Raw genomic sequence first — 19,215 nt, forward strand, 5'->3', positions numbered from 1 at the left:
CAGTCTTGCCTTATGTACTTGCTATCGCAAATGAGATTTGGGCTTGTTTCTGTGTCAAAAGCTTTTTTCATGGGAGATGTGGTACAGCTAGAGTGATGGGTCACCTTCTACACCTGGTAGTGCAGGCTCTGTACCGAGTGAGTTTCTACCTGGGAATTCAGATTTTCATAGTAGTCTCAAAAACCCCCAGCAAAACAACCCTTCAACACCACTACCACCAGCAGTTAGAGCAGGAAGATGGTTGTAGGTAGATAATTAAAAATTGTGTCATGTTAATTATATAGTCTGGCTAGGTATGTAATATTAAAAATAATACTTTGAAGGAGGAAATTAGGGAGATGGCTATTTTTGCATTGGTAAAGAGAGCAGCAGTCTGAAAACAGCTGGGGGCTGGTTTGGCAGCAAAATCTTAATCCAGCAGCCATCATGCTTTGCCATCTGTTCAGACAAAGCACACGTGAAACAAGGCTGACTCCTGAGTTGACAACAAGCCAGGGTGTGGTATGTACACACACTCTATTCTTGTCAGCGACTGAAGGGTCCCAAACCTGCTCAGAGCCCTGCCCATCAGTGCCATTGGAAAATCAGTGGCCTCAGCACCTTTTTCTTTCCAGCTGCACCCATCTGTGATGCTCTCTCCATGCATGGGAAGCCTCTGCAGCTTTTGGCTGCTCCAGTTCTCTCCTTGCTCACTTCCCTCCTTCTCAAACATGTGGAGGCAGTGGGAATTAACACTGGGAAGTGCAGAGCCAACTGGCAGAAGGAAGCTGTGCGTCTACACTGGGACATAGGGTTTGATTTATACAACTGAAACCCTGAAAAGAGGTTTGAAAAGATACAGCTCAAGAGAAAAATTCAAGCTGACCTCTTGCCACACAGCTGGAATCTGTGCTAGGTGAAACAGAGGTACCAGGTCTCTGCTGTCTTCCACACAAAATGACAGTATTAACTGGACCCTGATTTGGGAAATTTTAAATTTAAAATACGGCTTCTGAACCTTACTGGGCCAATACAAAACAAAACAAAAAAAATAACCAAACAAAACAAACCAGAAAAAGCTCCCTCTTGGTGGAAAATTTTTGTGGGTTTTTTCCAACAGAAGCTGAGGAAAGCATTATTCTCTGTGTCACTCTCCTTCCTGCTCAAAAAATGGGGGAAGGAGAGAAAAAATTGGAGAAGAAAGAGAAAAAGAAAAAAACAAATGCGTTTTTTAAAAGCAGGCGGGGATTTTTGTCATGGAAAAACTTGCAACATACATTTGATAGACAAGTCCACCTATCCAGCAGGAGGGCTGCATGCCTGCCCAGCATGGGTTGGGGAACAGACCAGCTGCCTTTCTGTGGTGGTAGCACATTGTCCCAGCTCCAGAATCCTTCAGCACTTGCAATATGAGGCAGGGAAGAGAAAAGAGATTTAGAAGGTGGCAGAAGGTGGGAATAGACTAAGTCAGTGCTAAGAGTAAGAGGCCAAAAGGAATCTACATTGGGAACTGTCCTGGAAAAACTATCACTTTGTGTAAATGCAGACATCAGAATTTGATTCAAAGGTATGTTTTTCCATATTAAACCCAATGCCTTAAAATTCCATGTGAAGCAGCCGGCAGAGTAGAAGTGAGGTGCAGATATGTACCTATTTGTTTCCATAACATTTCAGCCTTTCTAGCTCAAATAGCAAATGACCCCTTTGGTTGTTTGCTCTCTTTTTTTTATCAGTACCTTAGTGGATTTCCATATTCCAGTATGCTCAGTTCCTTACTCAAGATTTTTTGGGACAATCTATTCTTTACCTTTCTGGGACCTGGTCAATTAAGTTTTTGATTCAAACTGCAGAGGTGAAGCAGGGCTCCATCAGCATCTGAAGATGAGCACCTTTCAAAGCTGTGGTCATGAGTAGGAAATCCAGGATAGATGAGCTGCTGGGCTTTTGGCTCCTCTGGTGCTCTTCCTTTTTCACCTGTGTGGGCCCAGCTCTTTGGAGTTATATGAACATAATCATGGCAAACTCTGTGTACATAACCTAATACATACAAAGCCTTTTTCACAACCCACACCTGACACTGCAAACTCCCCTCCCTGTCTGTGTTTAGCAGAACATCCCTCCCAGTCACATGGGGAGCATCCAGACAGTACAGTGTGGAAGCCATAAAAGACAGTAGTTCACATACAAGAAAGGCTTGGAGGCTGGTGGCTCAGAGTTCCTGGAAAGCCTGGGATGCTGTATAAATGAGATCATATCCAAAACATCTTCAAATATGTTTCTAAAGCAAATGTTGCACAATTAAATTAAGGCTGCAGAGGAATAAAAAAGTAGAGATGGATTTGTTTTTCTGCTGAGCAGCACAAAGGTGTCATATTTAATGATTCCCATAGAAAAATGTGGACTTCAAAATTAAAGCCACAGCTGTGTTGTCAGTCAAAGAAAGTATATTGGATTGGGACGTACAGAGCTGTAGATCACTGTATAAAACCTGAGGAATTCTCACCTTCTCTTTCTAGCAGAGATATATATTTTCCTGGGCTTTCTGGTTTGTCTAATGTGGACATGCAGGCCGTAATTATCTTTTTTCTCTGGGTCAGAGACTGATAACCACTAGAGCTGTGCTGCAGATTGCTTTAGCTGCCTCCTGCTGTCCCTGCATGTAGCTCTGATCTTACTTGATAGATATTCTCAAGCTGTGTTCCTTAGGGTCTTTAAAAGAGTATTCTGTGGGTTTACAAAGCTACAATTTTTTTCAGTTGTGTCTCTGAGACATTTTTCTATGTTGCTTGAAATTCCTTCATCAAGCTTTTGTTCAGCTGTTCCAAACAGACTTGCTCCGTGTAAAATCTGTGCTTCTGCCTTACTTACAGACACAGGCATCTTTGATTGACTGAGTTTCTCCACTTTCATGTGGAAATAATTGCATGATACAAAGAACCATATTAAAAATGGCTTCTACTTTCCTTGCTTGGTTTACAGAGGGGGTCTGTTGAGTCTCTTTGTCAAATGCTTTAGACCTGGATTGTTTAAAAAGGAGATGTGGCTTCTTGAGGTAATCTAAGGATACTTGTCCCAAGTCTCACAATCTGCCTGCACAGAGCTTCCTGAAAACAGTAAGGCTTTTTACAGCTTTCAGCTTGACTATTCCCATTTACTAGGTAATTTTGAAAATGAAAACCTTTATACATGTACAAATGCCAAGATGCCTCAAGCGAGGATTTTTCATGGGATGCTTAAGTTCTCAAATGTCTCAAATACAGTATAAATGTCACTATGTAATGCCTAGTAAATAGCATGTCTTGAAGAGCATAAGTTGTAGCAGTACCTTCATGTTCTTGTCAACCTCTTTTGAGTAGATAAGAAGCTCCCATTTTCCATCAACAAGACTGAATAAGACTGAATAAAGATACTTAAATAGGTCAGTTGTGTGGCTTTAGCATACAACTCCTAGGCTCTGTAACAGACTTAGAAAGCTCGAATCTCCCAAGATCAGAGAACACTGAAGAATTGCAGCCAAATTTTCATCTGTCTTCTGCACTTGGTGCTTGTAAACTTGCACATGAGCCCTCTGTTGTTAGGATATTTCCACACACTAAAGTGCAAGTGGAAGGCCCAGTTAGGTGGGTGGGCACTGTGTGGTTTGTACACAGCATGGCTGGCTTTTCATACACTGACGTGGTGGGGTGCATTTCCACGGAGGGAGGGAGGGAGGGAGGGAGGGAGGGAGGGAGGGAGGGAGGGAGGGAGGGAGGGAGGGAGGGAGGGAGGGAGGGAGGGAGGAAGGAAGGAAGGAAGGAAGGAAGGAAGGAAGGAAGGAAGGAAGGAAGGAAGGAAGGAAGGAAGGAAGGAAGGAAGGAAGGAAGGAAGGAAGGAAGGAAGGAAGGAAGGAAGGAAGGAAGGAAGGAAGGAAGGAAGGAAGGAAGGAAGGAAGGAAGGAAGGAAGGAAGGAAGGAAGGAAGGAAGGAAGGAAGGAAGGAAGGAAGGAAGGAAGGAAGGAAAAGATGTTTACAGTTCTAGTGCTAAAATTTTCAACATTATGAAAAAAAGCATCTTAATTTCTTTGTTTCTGAGTTTGTAGTACTTAAAAGATGTTTGCTTAAGCAAAGTAAAAAATTCCTTTTTTAAGATTGGCTTTCCATTGTTACCTCTAAGAGGTTCCTGTGATGTCAGTTGTCATGGAAATAACAGCCCTGCTGTCTTGTTTGTACCAGGATTTCAGGTTTAGTTCCTTCAGGGACACAAACATCACTTGTATTTCTGCATCTTTGGGACAGAAGAGATTTGTCTAGTTTTTAGTTCTGCCTTTTGGTTTTGTTTCAGCCTTACTTAGATTAGACATAGCTGTGCAAAAATCCCAAACCAAGTAAAACAAATCTTTTATGGCCTGCCAATCTTCCGGCCTTTTCATTCTGGTATTAAAACATTTTTATTTCTGATTCATTAGTTACAAAAGCAAAATGATTGACATTTCAATTCTGGATCAAAGTCTGGCAGCTAGTAGACTACAGAACTATGGGGGAAAACGTTCTCTCTGCATGAGACATGAAAATTAATTGTTTAAGCAAAATATTTTTTCAGATGTTTAGGTTTTGCATATGAATCATCCCACTAATACTAGCATAAATCTTCTACAAATAGCCTAAGTAATGCAAATATTTGCCAATACCTTGTTTAATTTTGAACTTACTTCAGTTCCTTTGGCAAAATGCTATTCCTGAGTGAGTAGAAAAGTAATTGGGTCCTCAGCCCCCGAGTGCATGGTTGCAGCTGTGAGTCATCTCCTTACTTTCCATGCTGTCTTGGGATCTCTAATGACTGCAGAGGATCAGCGTGCTGTGTCACCCAGCACCAGCCATGTCACAGGGCAGCCACGAGCCCTGCAGCTGAGCACGTGGTGCAGGGCGTTATGTCACTGCTGACTCAAGGGGGAAAGAAGCGCTCATCCAGTCCCTGCTGGCGTAAATGGCTCTCTGAGTTAGGACCTCGCTTTCGGAAATGACTTCACCCACGTGCCCATTTTCACCCTTTTCATACCAGGGTCAAGTGACAGATCCATGGCCTGAATTTGTGGAAATGAAATTTTAAAAAAGGAATGAATTTGACTTGCATGTGTCTAAGACTTTCATATATTCTAATTAAGATTTTGAAAAATTAGGGGGATTTGTGTATACACACGTACGTACATGCATACTGCATGCATATATATATGTGTGTGTGTATATGTATGTATCTGCACACAAATACCTTCTCACATTTGCCTTACGGAGAACTAAAAGTCTTGTGGCTGTGACCTTCTAAAATTACAGCCCTATTGGATAGCTAAAATTGCTGTTGGACAGTATGGATCTGTGAAACCAGCCATGAGATTCCAAATTGGTTTCTTGCGTATCTTCAACTGCCTTGGCACTTGAGAGGGCTGGTTGTGATGCTAAGCCTCCCATTCATCTGGAAATGGAGAGAAGCAGGTGATGCTACCTCAGGCCCTCCTTCCTGACACTCGTGGAAAGCTCTGTCTTCTGACTCAGGCTGTTGAATTGCATTCGGCTAGCCAGGCATAGCAACTGATGGTAGCTGAGCATTGTATTTTAATACTACTACCCTTTTTTCCTGTGGATTTTGAAATGTTAAAAAGCCTACTTAAGTTCATAAGCATTTAGAGCACTGATACAAAAAAATGGAAGGAAAAAAAAACCTGCAGGTGTCTAAGTCCATGTTACTTATGGCATTTTGTGGAGTCTTTTACACTGATGCAAAATGTCTTTTAAAAGACACTAAACAAACCTGTTGCACTTTGTTTATTTGTTTTGCATGGCTGTAAGTGATTAAATAAAATGCCAAGCAGTGGAGGAGTCAGCAGAATGATAATACTGTTTTAGCTTGCTCTGCATGGCTCATTCTATTAATACATGTTTGTGGTCAGGAAGGAATGCAGTCTCACTTCGCTATAATATGTGCAGTATTAATTTTGGTTTGACACCTGCCAGGCAAAGATCCTCACCAGCCAAAGGCATTCTTCACAACCCAGCTCCATCTGTTGTGCAGATCTTTGATTCTGATATTTCTAATGACTTGAGCCAAAGCAAAAAGAAGAGCCAACTTGAAGGAAAAAAAATTTTGAGGAGGAATGAATAGTTCTATCAAGGCTAAATATAATGGCTTATTGTCACATTTGGTTTAGGTCCTGCAAGGGAAACACGTGTGATTAGTTTTGTTTTAGAAGAAAACAGTCCTTCATACTGGCAGTGTCATTGTTGTTGTCGTTGCACGAAAGGAATATTGATAGCTGAAGATTTTATTGATAGCACAAGATTTTATTGCTGAAATGCTGTAGTCTTTAGAAAGATTTCTTGAGAGGAAAGTCACTAGTAAAAAAAGTTTGCTCAGTTATTGTACTCAGCAGATTAAAAGCCTAAGGAGTCTTTGATTCTTGCGTGCAAAGGAGCAGCAGGATTAACGTTTGCCTCAGCTCTTTGAAAGACAGCTCAGGCTTTTTGAAATAAGCATTCAAGTAATATCTGTCAAAAGAAGATAGCTTCCAATCCCCTGACAAAAGTTGCATGATGATTTTGTCACCTCGCTGACAAAACAATCATTAGTTGCTCCAGTTAGCTTTGTTTTTCACTTAGAGTGTGTGAATTAATATGTCAGAGCTGCCCAACCCACAAGGGTAAACATTTGCCTCCTATGATACCATGAAACAACAAATATGAATGTATTTTATGATCATCACAACTTCATACAATCTTTTATTTTTGTTTGTGATAGTGTGGAGAAGAAACTTGACTAAGAAATTATGGCTCTTGGGCTTCAGATCTGTAATTAATAGTTGAAAGTTCTGCATTATCAAGCACCATTCAATTTACTAGGAACTGCAGAGCATTGAAAACTATGTAGAAATGCAGTGACATACTTCAGAATTTGATTTTTCCAGCATTATTTGTAGGGTTGACTGTTGGTGTAACTGCTGGCGTGTAAAACAAAACCTCTCATCTCTACTCTTTCAGACTGCCAAGTGTCTTTGTGCTGTCTAGTAGCTTGAACGTTCCAGAGAACCTAAAAATTGAGTAGATATTTCTTTTTCCCCTAGTGTATTGCTGCATGCTGAGCCTGTTCATGCATTTATATCAAAGGCACACTGCAAAGATGACATCATTAGCTGTGGGTTCAGTGTTCGTGCATATTACTCACTTATGTATAGCAATATAGAAATTAATAGGAAATATTAAGCAAATTTTACTTCTACTTCAGTGTCTAGAGCAACATCAAATGCAAAGTATAAAGCCACAGTGTGATTAAATCTAATCCTGACTGTAAAGTAGGGTCATCCTATCTGAAAAGAGAGTCGACATTATATTATGTTATGGTTTTGTTTACTTTGCATAGGTGCTCTTTTCCTTGCTTGCATCTGCAACTGCCATTTATTTATGAAATTAATTTTTTGATCTCATGGTATGTAGTAGCAGAGAAATACTGTGTGGGATTGTAATTAATTTATTTTCATGGGAGACAAAATACCATCCACACTATTAACTGCTGAAACTTCCCCCCTGCTCTTTCCAGAAAATTGTGAACAAAGATGTGAAAACCCAATCTCTTTCAGTTCCTTAAGCACAGGGATTGCTTCCTATGGCTTGAAAAGGATAGAAATTGAAGACAGAATTAATTAATTTACAGGCTACTCTGACAATCTGTTTAATATAGATTAGTACTGAAGATTATCAGTATAGCAGAGATCTGTAGAGGTACAAAACCTGTAGGAGAGATTAGAAAACGTTTAAGATAACTGTGTAGCTACTGAAACTGAATAGTGGGAATACAACTGAAAACTTTTGTCATGAAATCTGGATGTTTATGTTTCAGATTTTAGCAGTCTGCTTCCACATGTGCAGCTACTAGGCAGTCCTTAGCAAGTGATAAAGAATATATGAATTAGCTGCTGGTGCTGAGCCAAAATAGAAGCATTTGTGTTCTTGAATTGCCTGTAGATTTACAAAATTTTATGCTGTTTTTCTTACCCTAATACCCAAAATGTACTTAATGTCACAGAGTGTGGTGTTTTAGAGCTCACAGAGGAGAAGAGCTGCCAACAAATGAAGATATATATACTTTTTAATTACACCACTAATGCAGAGCCCCAGCAAGCTTTTGGCAGGAAGGAGCTGAATTTGGTACCTTGGGTGGATTGTACTTCACTTCAGGGAAGTGTCATAGATTTGGTTACCAAAGGATCATGGTCACAATTTATTCTGCATATTGGCTGTCATATGTATGGTAGATTCCAATTTGTTAAAAATAAGACAAAGAACTTAGTATCTTTTAATGCAATCATAAAAACCAGCACAATGAGGAAGAATGCAGCCAGTCTTAAAAATGTATTTCATATTTGCTTTCATTTTGATTAGTGCTTTTCAAAATTTAATTAAGATACTTGGAAGTGTAAATTAGAAGTATGCTTCAGTGTAAGTGTTTTATGATCAGTAATTGACAGAAGTTGGTTTTATTCATGCAAATTCCGTATATAATGTTTGCATTCACCAGATCAGAAGTTACCAAGTTACAGAAACTGTGAAGCATGACTACTCAAACAAACAAAATTCTCCTGTCTGGCACTCCAGTTATTTATGGCTGCAGGTTGGCTTATGAATTTGAATTTGATGTAGGAAGAGGACAGGCATTTGCCTGCAGTTTCACCTGTTAATATAGTGTTGGGAGAGTACAGCTGAACAAAAAAGCAGCAGAGCAGCTATACAAATGGAGACTTACTGTAACCTCCCCTCTTCTTTTCTAACAAATCAAACCAAGCCACCCCCTGCACTTACCCAAGAATTTGTCTTTATTCCATCCTTCTTAACAGGATCTTCACCATAATCTTTTGTTTTACTTCAATGATCTGTAGCACTTACTGGGATCCCTCAAAATGCTTCTTCTTCTCTGCTGTCCTTTTCATTCAGCATCTCTGGCAGCTTGGGGCGGTTGCAGCTTCTAGAAATCTCCAGTCTCTCCATTAGTGGGAGCATTACCTAGTGCCCTTCAGTTCAAGTTCTGCAACCCCACGTCGCTGCTCATGTCAGCCTGTCCCAACCTCACCTGCCAAGTGTTGTCTTTCTTCATGACACACTCTCCCTATTTTGCTCACTCCAAGGGGATTTTACTCTAAAGCAAATGTACCTGTTTATGTGCACATTGTTTACTGTTTGTTGTGACATTCAGTCAGTAAATAATTTCTGTAACATAGCGCGGCTGCCAAAATGCACAGGACACAGCCTTGGCAACCATGCCCATTCTGTAGCCAGTGCTGGCTCTGTGGCTCAGGCTAGTTGAATGAGTGGGCTGGAGGGAAGTAGAACCTCACACTAGATTCATTATTAGGTATGTTTTCCTTTAGCTGAAGTGCCCTATATGCCACTGATGGCATGTTAGCCATGGTGGTTCTGAGGAACTTCAAAGTCCCTTTTAGCTTAATTTCCTCTAGTAACCACGGCCATGCACTCCTCTGCTGTGGCGTGTTGTGTGTATGCATGTACCCCTAGCAGCCTCTGAACCTCTTGTCCAAAATCAAGAAGCCTGTCTGTTTGCTGTTGAGTAAAGGAGCAGTTTGAGTGTCTTGAGAATAGGTAAGCAGCTGGAGAAGACCTGAAGTCAGCTGCAGGACTCACATCCTGGGGGGAAAGTGAGGCTTCTTTGGTTTGCTGCTTGTAGAACCTCTTAATCTCACTTTACCACTTCTCAGGGAAGAACTGTTCTCCAGATGCCAGAAAAGATGATTAAAGAGGACTCTGAAATGTTTGCTTTGAACCCTTCAGAAATCATGACAAGGATCTGATAAGAGGGTTAAGTTAAGAACAGTCAGCGTCTTGAGTCCAGATCGTGAAGGACTCCATACACCTAGCAGGGATGCTGAGGCCAGATGCATGCCCAGGCAGTTACTCGTCTTTACAGTCCCATTCCAGTTATGCAGGGTCTGAAGACCAGACTCTCTGACATGTTTCTGATATGATTATGTAATAATTAGAGCATTTTCCTAGTATTGTTCCTGCCAAAAGCTCTTGCATTTCAGCATACTGCTTGATTACCAGGAGAGTTTTCTCTCAAGAAGGTGCTGTACTGGAGGCTAGGAAGAATTCTTGACCCTTCCCAGGGAAATCTTTATCTTTTTTCTGTAATGATTTACCAGGAGAAATGGAGTATGTCTGTGCACCTCAGCATTAGAATGTGCAGCTCAGAGATAGCTGGATTCCCTTTTCCTCTTCCAGGGCTTCTTCCGTCTTATCCAACAAGCATGTACATGGTCCTTTAGGTGGATAAAATACAGAGAAAGTCTCTGTATTTTATCCACCAAAAGGAAGTCGCTGGAAGCAGAGACCAGTCTGCAGAAACACCCTTCCCAACAGACAGATTTATTAGTTATTAGATAAAACATGGGCCATAATATATCCCTGTCTCTTCAATTGTCTCCTGGCCTGCCTGTGTCATTGTTCTTGTAGGATTAGGCAGCAACTGACTGAGACTTTTTCAGTACTTTGGATTCAGGTGCAATTTCCATCCAAGTCCCTTTGACACTAGGGAACAAAAACCAAAAAGTTGAGTTGTGTTAAAATGTATTGGCTTTGCAGGGGCGAAGTCTCTCTGAAACTCCAAGAAATGCTTTTGGTCATGCACAAAGAAGTCACACATCACAGAGAAGGGTCCTTTAGCTAAAACTGTAAGGCACTTTGGGCCCCAGCAGTACTGAGGAATCAGCTGAGTACTTCGCAGGCCACCCAGAAATGCCTCAGCCCTTTTGGCTGCTATCTCCTGTGTGGGCTTTATCTTACATCCTCCCAATGGTGCCAAGTGGGACACAGCTGAGGTGAGTTTGTTTTCCATCCCGCTGATTTTTCCAATATCTTCTTGGTGTCTCCTACTTATAGAGGTTCTGAAGAAAAAGAAATGCAAAATGGTGACTGTCTGCCTTTGCCCCATGTGGTTTTTGTATCTTTTTTATTTGGGTGACTCTGTTTTGTCTGGTCTATATCTGTGATACTGTTTATACCCAGCTCTGTTTCCTATCCACACTTACCAGCACCATTGTAACTCTTGGTCTGTGCAGTGGCTTGGAAGAACAGATGTACATACAGGCCACAAGTTGTCAACATCTCCTGTTTTTTAACTGGAACAACCAGGATAAAGCTTAGTGTGGATGGGCTTCCTTCACCAGCAATGGGGAGAAACACATTCCCTCGTGCTACAGCTTTGAGTAGAAGGAGCCACAGGTCTTTCTCTGGGTCAGTTTTAGCTTCACAACCAGAGTGGAGAGTGTCCTTCCCATCTCTAGCTCTATGGAAGGGGATTTTCATTGTCCCAAGAACCAGCTGGCTGGTGGTCCCATGAGAGCAGCTCTGCACCAGGCTGGCTCCCTCCCCTGCACAGAGCTGTTGGCTCCTCATCCCTCAGGGTCTCAGTGGCTTCAGCATGAGCAGCGAGACTTCAGCCTCTAAATCTCTGCAGCATGTGGCCCTGGCACCTCACAGCCTAGACCATGTCCAGAGCTGGACAGAGTGTTTCACTTGGTGCTCTCACTGGAGGTGACAGCAGCACAAATTGCCTTCTCCAGAGCAGCCCTCAACACCCTCTGGTGGTGCCCCAAGCCCCATTTCTTCCACATCTTCCCACTTTTACCAGTGCAGTCCTCCTTTTGCTAAGCAGATGCACGTGCCTGACAGAAGCACGTACACCTACTCATCAGACCCACCTAGAGCAAGAAAAACTTGACCTTTTTTTTTTCCCAATATGAGGTCTCAGTATCCTAAAAGTACCTTTCAAATGTAACTGCTGGATCTGCATAATTGAAACTTTTGCTCTAATCTCATTACCTCCCTCAGGCAGTTTCTGACAAGTGGAGATTATAAATGAGAGTTTGTAGTAAACATAGCTAAAAAAAAGGTATCTTTATTATTTTTGCAATGTATTCAAAGCAGTTTGGGCATGAGCACAGAGAACTCATTTCTATTTCACCTCAAATGCCCTTATGTTTATTAAATTAGGAGTAGCATTAATCCTAGAACATATCCAAATCTTTTTGTGATTTTGCATTTGTCCTAACTGAAAGATCTCACTAAATATTTCTCTATACCTCTAAATATACCTGTCATGTAATATTTATCTCCAATTTTCCTCAGTGTTTTTGTATCAGAGCTGAAAATGAGCTATCACAGAAAATAAAAGGGGACTGAAATACCAGTCCTTTGTATTAACATTTGGCTTCTGTCCCAGAGTTTTCCACATCCATATTAGAATCAGATGGTAGTGTAAGATGAAAAGATCTCCTGGATGGGTTTTATTCTGATCCTTATTAAAGGGCTGATAACAGACTGAAGGCAAGATACTTGTTGTAGTAAAAGAGCCTGCTTAATATCAAAGGCTGGATGGACAAGCTGACATGTATTACTGTTAGGCCTTCCTGCTTGATCACATTTCAGTATCATAGAATCATTCTGCTAGTGGATGTGATGTATGAAAACTTCAGGGTGAGAGCAAAAAGCCCAGGCTTTCAGGTTTTACTGCTGTGGGTACACAGTAGCTGACCATAAGCCAAAGAAAGGTTTTAATATCAAAATGCATTATTCTCAACTGTTTTCATTCATGAAAGACACTGCCTTGTCCTCAGTTGCCTGTGAAACTGGTATCACATCTGGTGTGACAGCATAGGGCGGTTCCACAGGTATTGCTCAGCCTTCTTCAGAAGATGTGCATCCTCTGCCCTATCCACAAACCAGCACTTGCCCCAGATTCTTTTGGTAGTCTGGAGACAGAAAGATGAAAGGGACCTAAATATTCTTCAGAAAGCAGTTTTCTCTTTACTCAAAACAGCTTTGTATAGTCCTTGTGTATTATTTGGCTGAAATTGTACAAACATTTGCAGGCTCTGGGTCTTCTATGCAAAAACAATTACTTTTGATAAAATGAAGGAATGGTGCTTTCTGGAGTTTCTGTTCTGCTGTAGTGGAGACTGTGAGCATGATATTGGAGCTATAAATTAGATTTTGCAGAGCATCACTTCTGTAGGGAGTCTGCTGCTTCAGACCAACAGGCTGTAATCAGCATTTTTCAAGGGGGTATTTTGTCTGTGTTTTGGTGCAGTATCTTCAACAAGAGAAGTAGAGGAGCAATTGCAGACTGCATTGACTCTTTGTTTCAGCTTTTGATCACAAAGGCTGTTGAAGAACAAATATGCTTTGTAGGTATTTTGTGTTGCTTTTCTAAATGCACCTTTTTAAAGGCCGGCATATGGTTTGAACTTGTAGGCAGAGAATCATTTCGCTGTCACTGGCTGTTTACAGCATCAACATCAACATCTGAGCTTATACCCAATGCTCCTTTTACAATCAGTGGAGAGAAATGTGCACATTTAGAGGAGTTTAGTTAATTAATCTGATTACTTTAGACGTCTTCTTTCCAGTGAAAGGGTTGTATTTTAGAAGAGTCTATTTCTCTTCTCAGCAGTAATTAATCCTAGCATATTTAGTTCAGGAGGTATTACCTGTAGTTAGGTGAGCTGGTTCCCACACAGCATGTTTCTGAATCCTACTGTATTCTCACTTGGCTGCTAACACTGTTTGTATGAATACTTTTGGAATTTTATTTTAATTATCAGATTATCCTGGGGAACACGTAAAGAGATCAGTTGTGTATGCAAGAAAAGCTTGATTCAGTCCTTACAAGATTTTTACTGCTGGTATTTACAGCTATCTAAATGCTTCCTGTGAAGGTTGTTTTGGTGGTTGCATTGATCCTGTCCTCCTCAGGTACCAGTTCAAGGTGAAATGTCTCTTTGGATGAAGAGTGTATTATCTTGGGTACGTGGACAATCCTAAGGGACTTAACATCAGGCAAAAATCTCTGAAAAAAAATGGGACCTCCTTGCATTCTCCTGAAAACATCTTCAAGGAGGTCAGATGAACGGAGCTGTTGCACATGCATGCCTGATTTCATGAGTGTTACAAGATCTGAGGGATAAGGAAGCATAATTTGTATTGTGAACAGTGTTGATGCCCTGTTCATTTGGGTTCACCTGAACCATGCTTATGGATTCATTCAAGTAGAGGAAAAGCCCTCAAGGCTGCTCTCCTCAAGATGAGTTTGCCATATATGACAGGGCAGAAAGGGTAAGTAGCATCTTAGGACAGAATTTCCTACAAACAACCCTCAGGAAAAAAAAAATTGTGTAATACCTATTAACTAAGGAATCAAAGTTATTTCTGAAACATATAAATGGTGTCCCAGAACAGGAGTAATAAGGTATTATTGGTCCCATGTTTGTCACTTGTCACTGTATCATACTGGTGCAAACACATTGAGGATGATATGAAAACCTTTCCTGTTCACTACCCCAAAATTTATAATTACTTTTGGAAGTCTTTGCTTTGGTGTATAGTTCTGATCTCTGGGTTACTGACATTGAAAACCACAAGGCTCCCTAGTATGGTCTACTGAGCATTAGTTTTCCTCTGATTAATCTTCTGGTTGATTATGTAATTAATTTTTCTAGGTAAATATGTATTTAGTTTCATTAATTAATTAATTAATTCTTTCACCTCAGCTTTGCTCATGCTTATTCCCTCCTTTGTCAAGGTCTCCCATTAACTCTTGCAGCATTGCCTAGTGACATACATGCTTTTTCTTTCTCTTTTTTTTTTCCCCCTCTTTTACAGACCTCACTGAAGTTGCACCATGCATTTTGAAGATGTCACCAACAGATCAGCAGTTGAACAAGCTGGCGAGGAGGCTGGGACCTGAGTGGGAGCATGTAGCTCTGTGCTTGGGTTTGTCCCATACTGACATCTATCGATGTAAAGTCAATCACCCTCACAACTTGCAGTCCCAGATCGTAGCTGCATTTGTCCTGTGGAAACAGCGCTTGGGGAAAAAAGCAACAATCCAGAGTCTGCACTGCAGTCTGATGGCAGAGGAAGTGGATCCTTCAGTGATACAGTACATGCTGGAGTGAAGCCATGCTGTTTATTCAGAGCGTCCACGGGTTTCGTTCAATCTAGTGAAGAGGATGGAAATGTATGTTGAAGATTGGGGGCTTCAAGCTGTCAAAAAATGGGGTTGGGAACTGTGATTTTATTAAGCTTAAACATTCCAGTTTTCTGTGGCATCTTGTGACTTGTAATTCTTTTCATGCCAGATTAATTTTTAGCAGGCATTAAAAAATGGATCACTTTTTCCTGTTCCCTTTTGTGCTATTTCAGTGGGGATATAGGGTGACAAAGTTCTTGCAAGCAGGCGGGCCTGCAGTGAGTTCAGCAAGGTTTTCGATTTCACTGAGGGAGTAAGACTTGGTTTAACTTATTTTCTGGACTATGTAGGAGCCTTTTTACTGCTGTTTCATGCTAGCTCCCTGATATTACAGCAAGAAATGAGACTAATCACCATTACTAATTTAACAATTTTACAACAGTTATTGCAGGTGGCTAATTTCACATTTATAAAAGTTTCAGCACGTACAGTTTCATGCTGGGATAGATGGCTGCCACTTTGGTCTGCCTTTGAAAAAGGCCCTAAGTGGAAGTAGCAAGAATGTAGTGTGCCTGTGAGGGTTTCTACCATTATAATTTAATGGGTGTAGGTTCCTGCAGGCAGGTCTTATGTGCATATGCCTTGTCACAGGTGGGGAGTTCTCAGGGAAGACACACAGTAGAAAAGTGACCAGAAGTAGGCAAGAACCAGGCAAACTGAGCAAGAAGCAGCCTGAAAAAGAAGACAACTTCTAAGTTGTCCGTGTTTGTCTCTGCTAATAAACTGGGAGACCTCAGGTGCCTGCGGAGTCTTTGAACTGGGCTTGGTATCCAGGCAAGTTTGTTTCATGGTGAGGTCAAGCATCCACAGGCACATTGCTCTGACCACTGCACACCCAACAGTAGTGAATTCTGCAGGTCCTTTCTGGTCAAGATGAACTTCCCACTGCTCTCTCTTCAGCTTCCCTCCAGCCATCCACCAGGCTCATTTGCTTTCTACCAGCTTTTCTGCACCTAGTGGGGGCAGCTTTCACACTGCTATCCTCAGTTCTTTGCCAGTGTAATTGTACCACCAATGAAGATAAGATTTTATGCAGAAAAACAGTAAAGCTTGTGCTCTTCTCCTCCTTCCCTTCTGTCATGGAGATTTTGTTCCTGCTGGGAAAAAATATTGAGATCTTTGCTGACCACACAAGGGGGGATCAGTCTGCAGGGTACCCAAAGGCAGTGGGAGTGACTAGATACTCTCTGAGGCCTATCAATAAGAGGCAGAATACAGTGCTGTTCAGTAAATGAAGAACAGAATTTTGATGCCGAGTTTCTAGGTCTATTTATGAGCAAGTTACTTTAGACTGTTTCATCTACAGAGTCATTGCCAAAGAACTTCCCATCTTGCAAAATTTGCTCTAATTTCACAGTTTAACAGCCTTGTCTGGAGTTTTTACCAGGCAAGGGTGAACGTCACTGCTTTTCATTTTTTAAAAATTTGTTCTTTTTATATGCCAACTTTGAAACACATGGGAAATTAGAAAAAACAAAGAGATTTAAAAGAAATCCTATATGCCTTGGTTTTTAGAAGCACGGAAACAGAAAATATATTCGGGCAGGATCTGGCTCCTGCAGGTTCTGAAGCAATCTGGTAATATTTTCATTTCAATCTTCTGTATAGAATTCTGACCTTCAGTAAATTGTGATACTGTTAAACCTCACTCAGATCTTAACTAGGCATATCCTACTTCCAGAGATTAACTATATCAAAAAATTACAGATAAACAAGGGAAATTAATTTAGAGTTTGGGTTTTATTTTTTTCTGTTTCATGATGCTTTAATGCCAACATGTTCTTTTTTAGGTGGAAAACCCTCCCAGAGCAGGTGTACAGACATTTGGCAAATTCACGTGAGCACAGCCCAGCACAGGGAGTGGGATGAGAACTTTGAAGCAATTCTGACAGTGAGATTGACAGGAGCATGGTTTGCATATTAGGGAAGAGAGGCAAAGCAATCTTTCTGGCAGCAGTTTGGAGGAAAAAAAGCTAGAGATGGTTGACAGGAGGAACTACTGAAAATGTGATGTAGAAGAAGAAGTTGACTCCCAGTGTCATAAATGTAAGTACCTTATCTTGCTCTGAACCAGCAAGGACCAAGTCTGAACACAGACTGGCCTTCAAGGCAGTTCATCCCCAGTTAACCCAGAATGAGCACATTGCTCCACGGAGGCAACCAGTCAGGGCAGTAAAGCAGTGTAATGGGCACACTCACATGATCCTGGTACCTTCTTCTCTGGGTGAACTTTGCATTTCATTTCATGAAATCATAGGATGGTTTGGGTTGAAAAGGACCTCCAAGATCATCTAGCTCCAACACATCTGCCCTGGGCACCTTTCAGTACACCAGTTTGCTCAAAGCCCAATCTAACCTAGCCGTGAACACTTCCAGGAATGAGGCGTCCAAACATATCTGGGCAGTCTGTTCCAGTGCCTCATCACTCTCACAATTAAGAATTTCTACCTAATATTTAATCTAAACCTACCCTCTTCCAGTTTGAAGCCACTCCTCCTTGTCCTGTCACTACATGTCCTTGTAAAAAGTCCCTCTCCAGCTTTCTTGTAGGCCCCTTTTAGGTACTGGACAGTGCTGTAAGGTCTCTCCATAGCTTTCTCTTCTCCAGGCTGAGCAGTCCCAACTATCACAGCCTTTCCTCATAGGAGAAGTGCTCCAGCCCTCTGGTCCTCTTGATGGGGCTTCTCTGCACTCACTCCAGTACTTCTATGTCCTTCCTGTATGTGGACTCCAGAGCTGTTAGCGGCACTCCAGGTGGGGTCTTATGAGAGTGGAGAAGAGGTAGAGATCACCTCTCTCAACCTGCTGGCCATGCTTCTTTTGATGCAGCCCAGGATATGGTTGGCCAATGTCAGGTTATCCATAACTAATATACTTAGAGTCTTTTTAATGGTTAAGAAGACAACCTTCAGTAGACATGAAATTTCATGCCAAATAAGGCTTCCTTTCAAGCCAGGTATATGTCTGAGTATCTACCATGGGCCACTGGAAACCTGATGGGTGAGTATCATATCAGGTAATTTCTCCAACTTCTTTAGGTGGGCTAAATGGTACAACCCTTGCACCTGGTACTAAATTTATAGGAGCCACAGCTAGACAATGATTATAAAACCTGGCCTCTCATATTGTAGTGCAAAGCATATAATTAATAATTTATAGTTGCTTTCACATTCCCAGGGCCTAAATGAATGCTGTAATACTTGAGTTGCAAATACTGAAGGGAGAGGTTTACTTGTTTTATGAGATTGTTTCCATTGCTGGTATTTTTGAATTCATGGAAATGTTCCTATTAGACTCTTCATTTTTATTAAAGCTTGTTTTTGCACTACACAAGTGCAGGGATACATTTAACTGACAGTAGTATTCCTTTAACCCAGTGGATTTTTCCATCCACTTAAAAATACTTTTCTTCTGTATGTAATGCTTTATTTTGCACAAGGATGCAATTAAGACAATTTAATTCTTCAGATGTATAGTAAGGCCTCTTATTCTCTCATAGAACACTCAGAAGATCTTAAAATGTTTATTCTTTTCTGCTAATTTAAGACCAAATGTTATTTATTTAAATCTCATGGACAAGCCTGTGACTTGAGTGTTGTTCAGGACTGAGGCAACTCAGTGAGTTTCCCTATCTCTGCCTTTGCTTCAAACCCCCTTGTGCCAAAGTTTAGGTGGTGACAGGAGGCTTGTACAGGGGCTTCTGTCCTCCCTGCCCACTGTGCATCCAGGACTGGTGCAGGGGCAGGCTGACTTCCAGGGCCACCCCAGTTCCACCACTTGTGGAGAGGTGCGCAGCCCCTTTGGGCTTTGGGATGGAGCATGAGTTTGGCCAAGGTGAGCCAGCAGAAACTGCTCTCTGATGTGTTCAGGTTTCTTAAACAATGTCAAAAATCCTCGACATTGGTTAAGAAATTGGTTGGTGACACTGGTATTATTGGTATCTACTTATTTGTGGCAGAGTTTAGGAGCTCCAAGACAGGAAAGCATAAATGTGGCCACTGCTGGAGCTTCCACTGAAACAGATGGCATAACTTCCAGTCCTTGGAGGAAGTCATCATTGATTTTCTTCCTTGGTCTCCAGGGGAGACTTTGACATCCCATTTAACTCTTCTAAGTTGTAAAGAAGCTCTATTAAAAAACTAAAACTAAAAAAAATCTGGTTTGTACTCTGGAAGT

At 41.3% G+C, this 19,215-nt stretch overlaps 1 protein-coding gene across 2 annotated transcripts in view; it reads left to right on the top strand.

Annotated features, from left to right (window-relative positions):
* The window catches only part of CRADD (CARD and death domain containing adaptor protein), a 105,746-nt gene that overhangs the window by 61,396 nt on the left and 25,135 nt on the right, over positions 1-19,215 (top strand). Inside the window, exon 3 of one of the 2 annotated variants that reach the window (XR_014616147.1) lies at positions 14,670-15,027. Coding sequence is in view for 1 of the 2 variants with exons in the window: in XM_084205351.1 (XP_084061477.1) it covers positions 14,670-14,965 (296 nt within the window). In the remaining variant the exon portion in view is untranslated. Of the gene's footprint in view, positions 1-14,669; positions 15,135-19,215 lie in introns of those variants that run through there. The other variant, XM_084205351.1, reaches the window with a different exon arrangement.

This window comes from Fringilla coelebs (genome assembly GCF_963513975.1).
Source record: "Fringilla coelebs genome assembly, chromosome: 5".
NCBI lineage: Eukaryota > Metazoa > Chordata > Aves > Passeriformes > Fringillidae > Fringilla > Fringilla coelebs.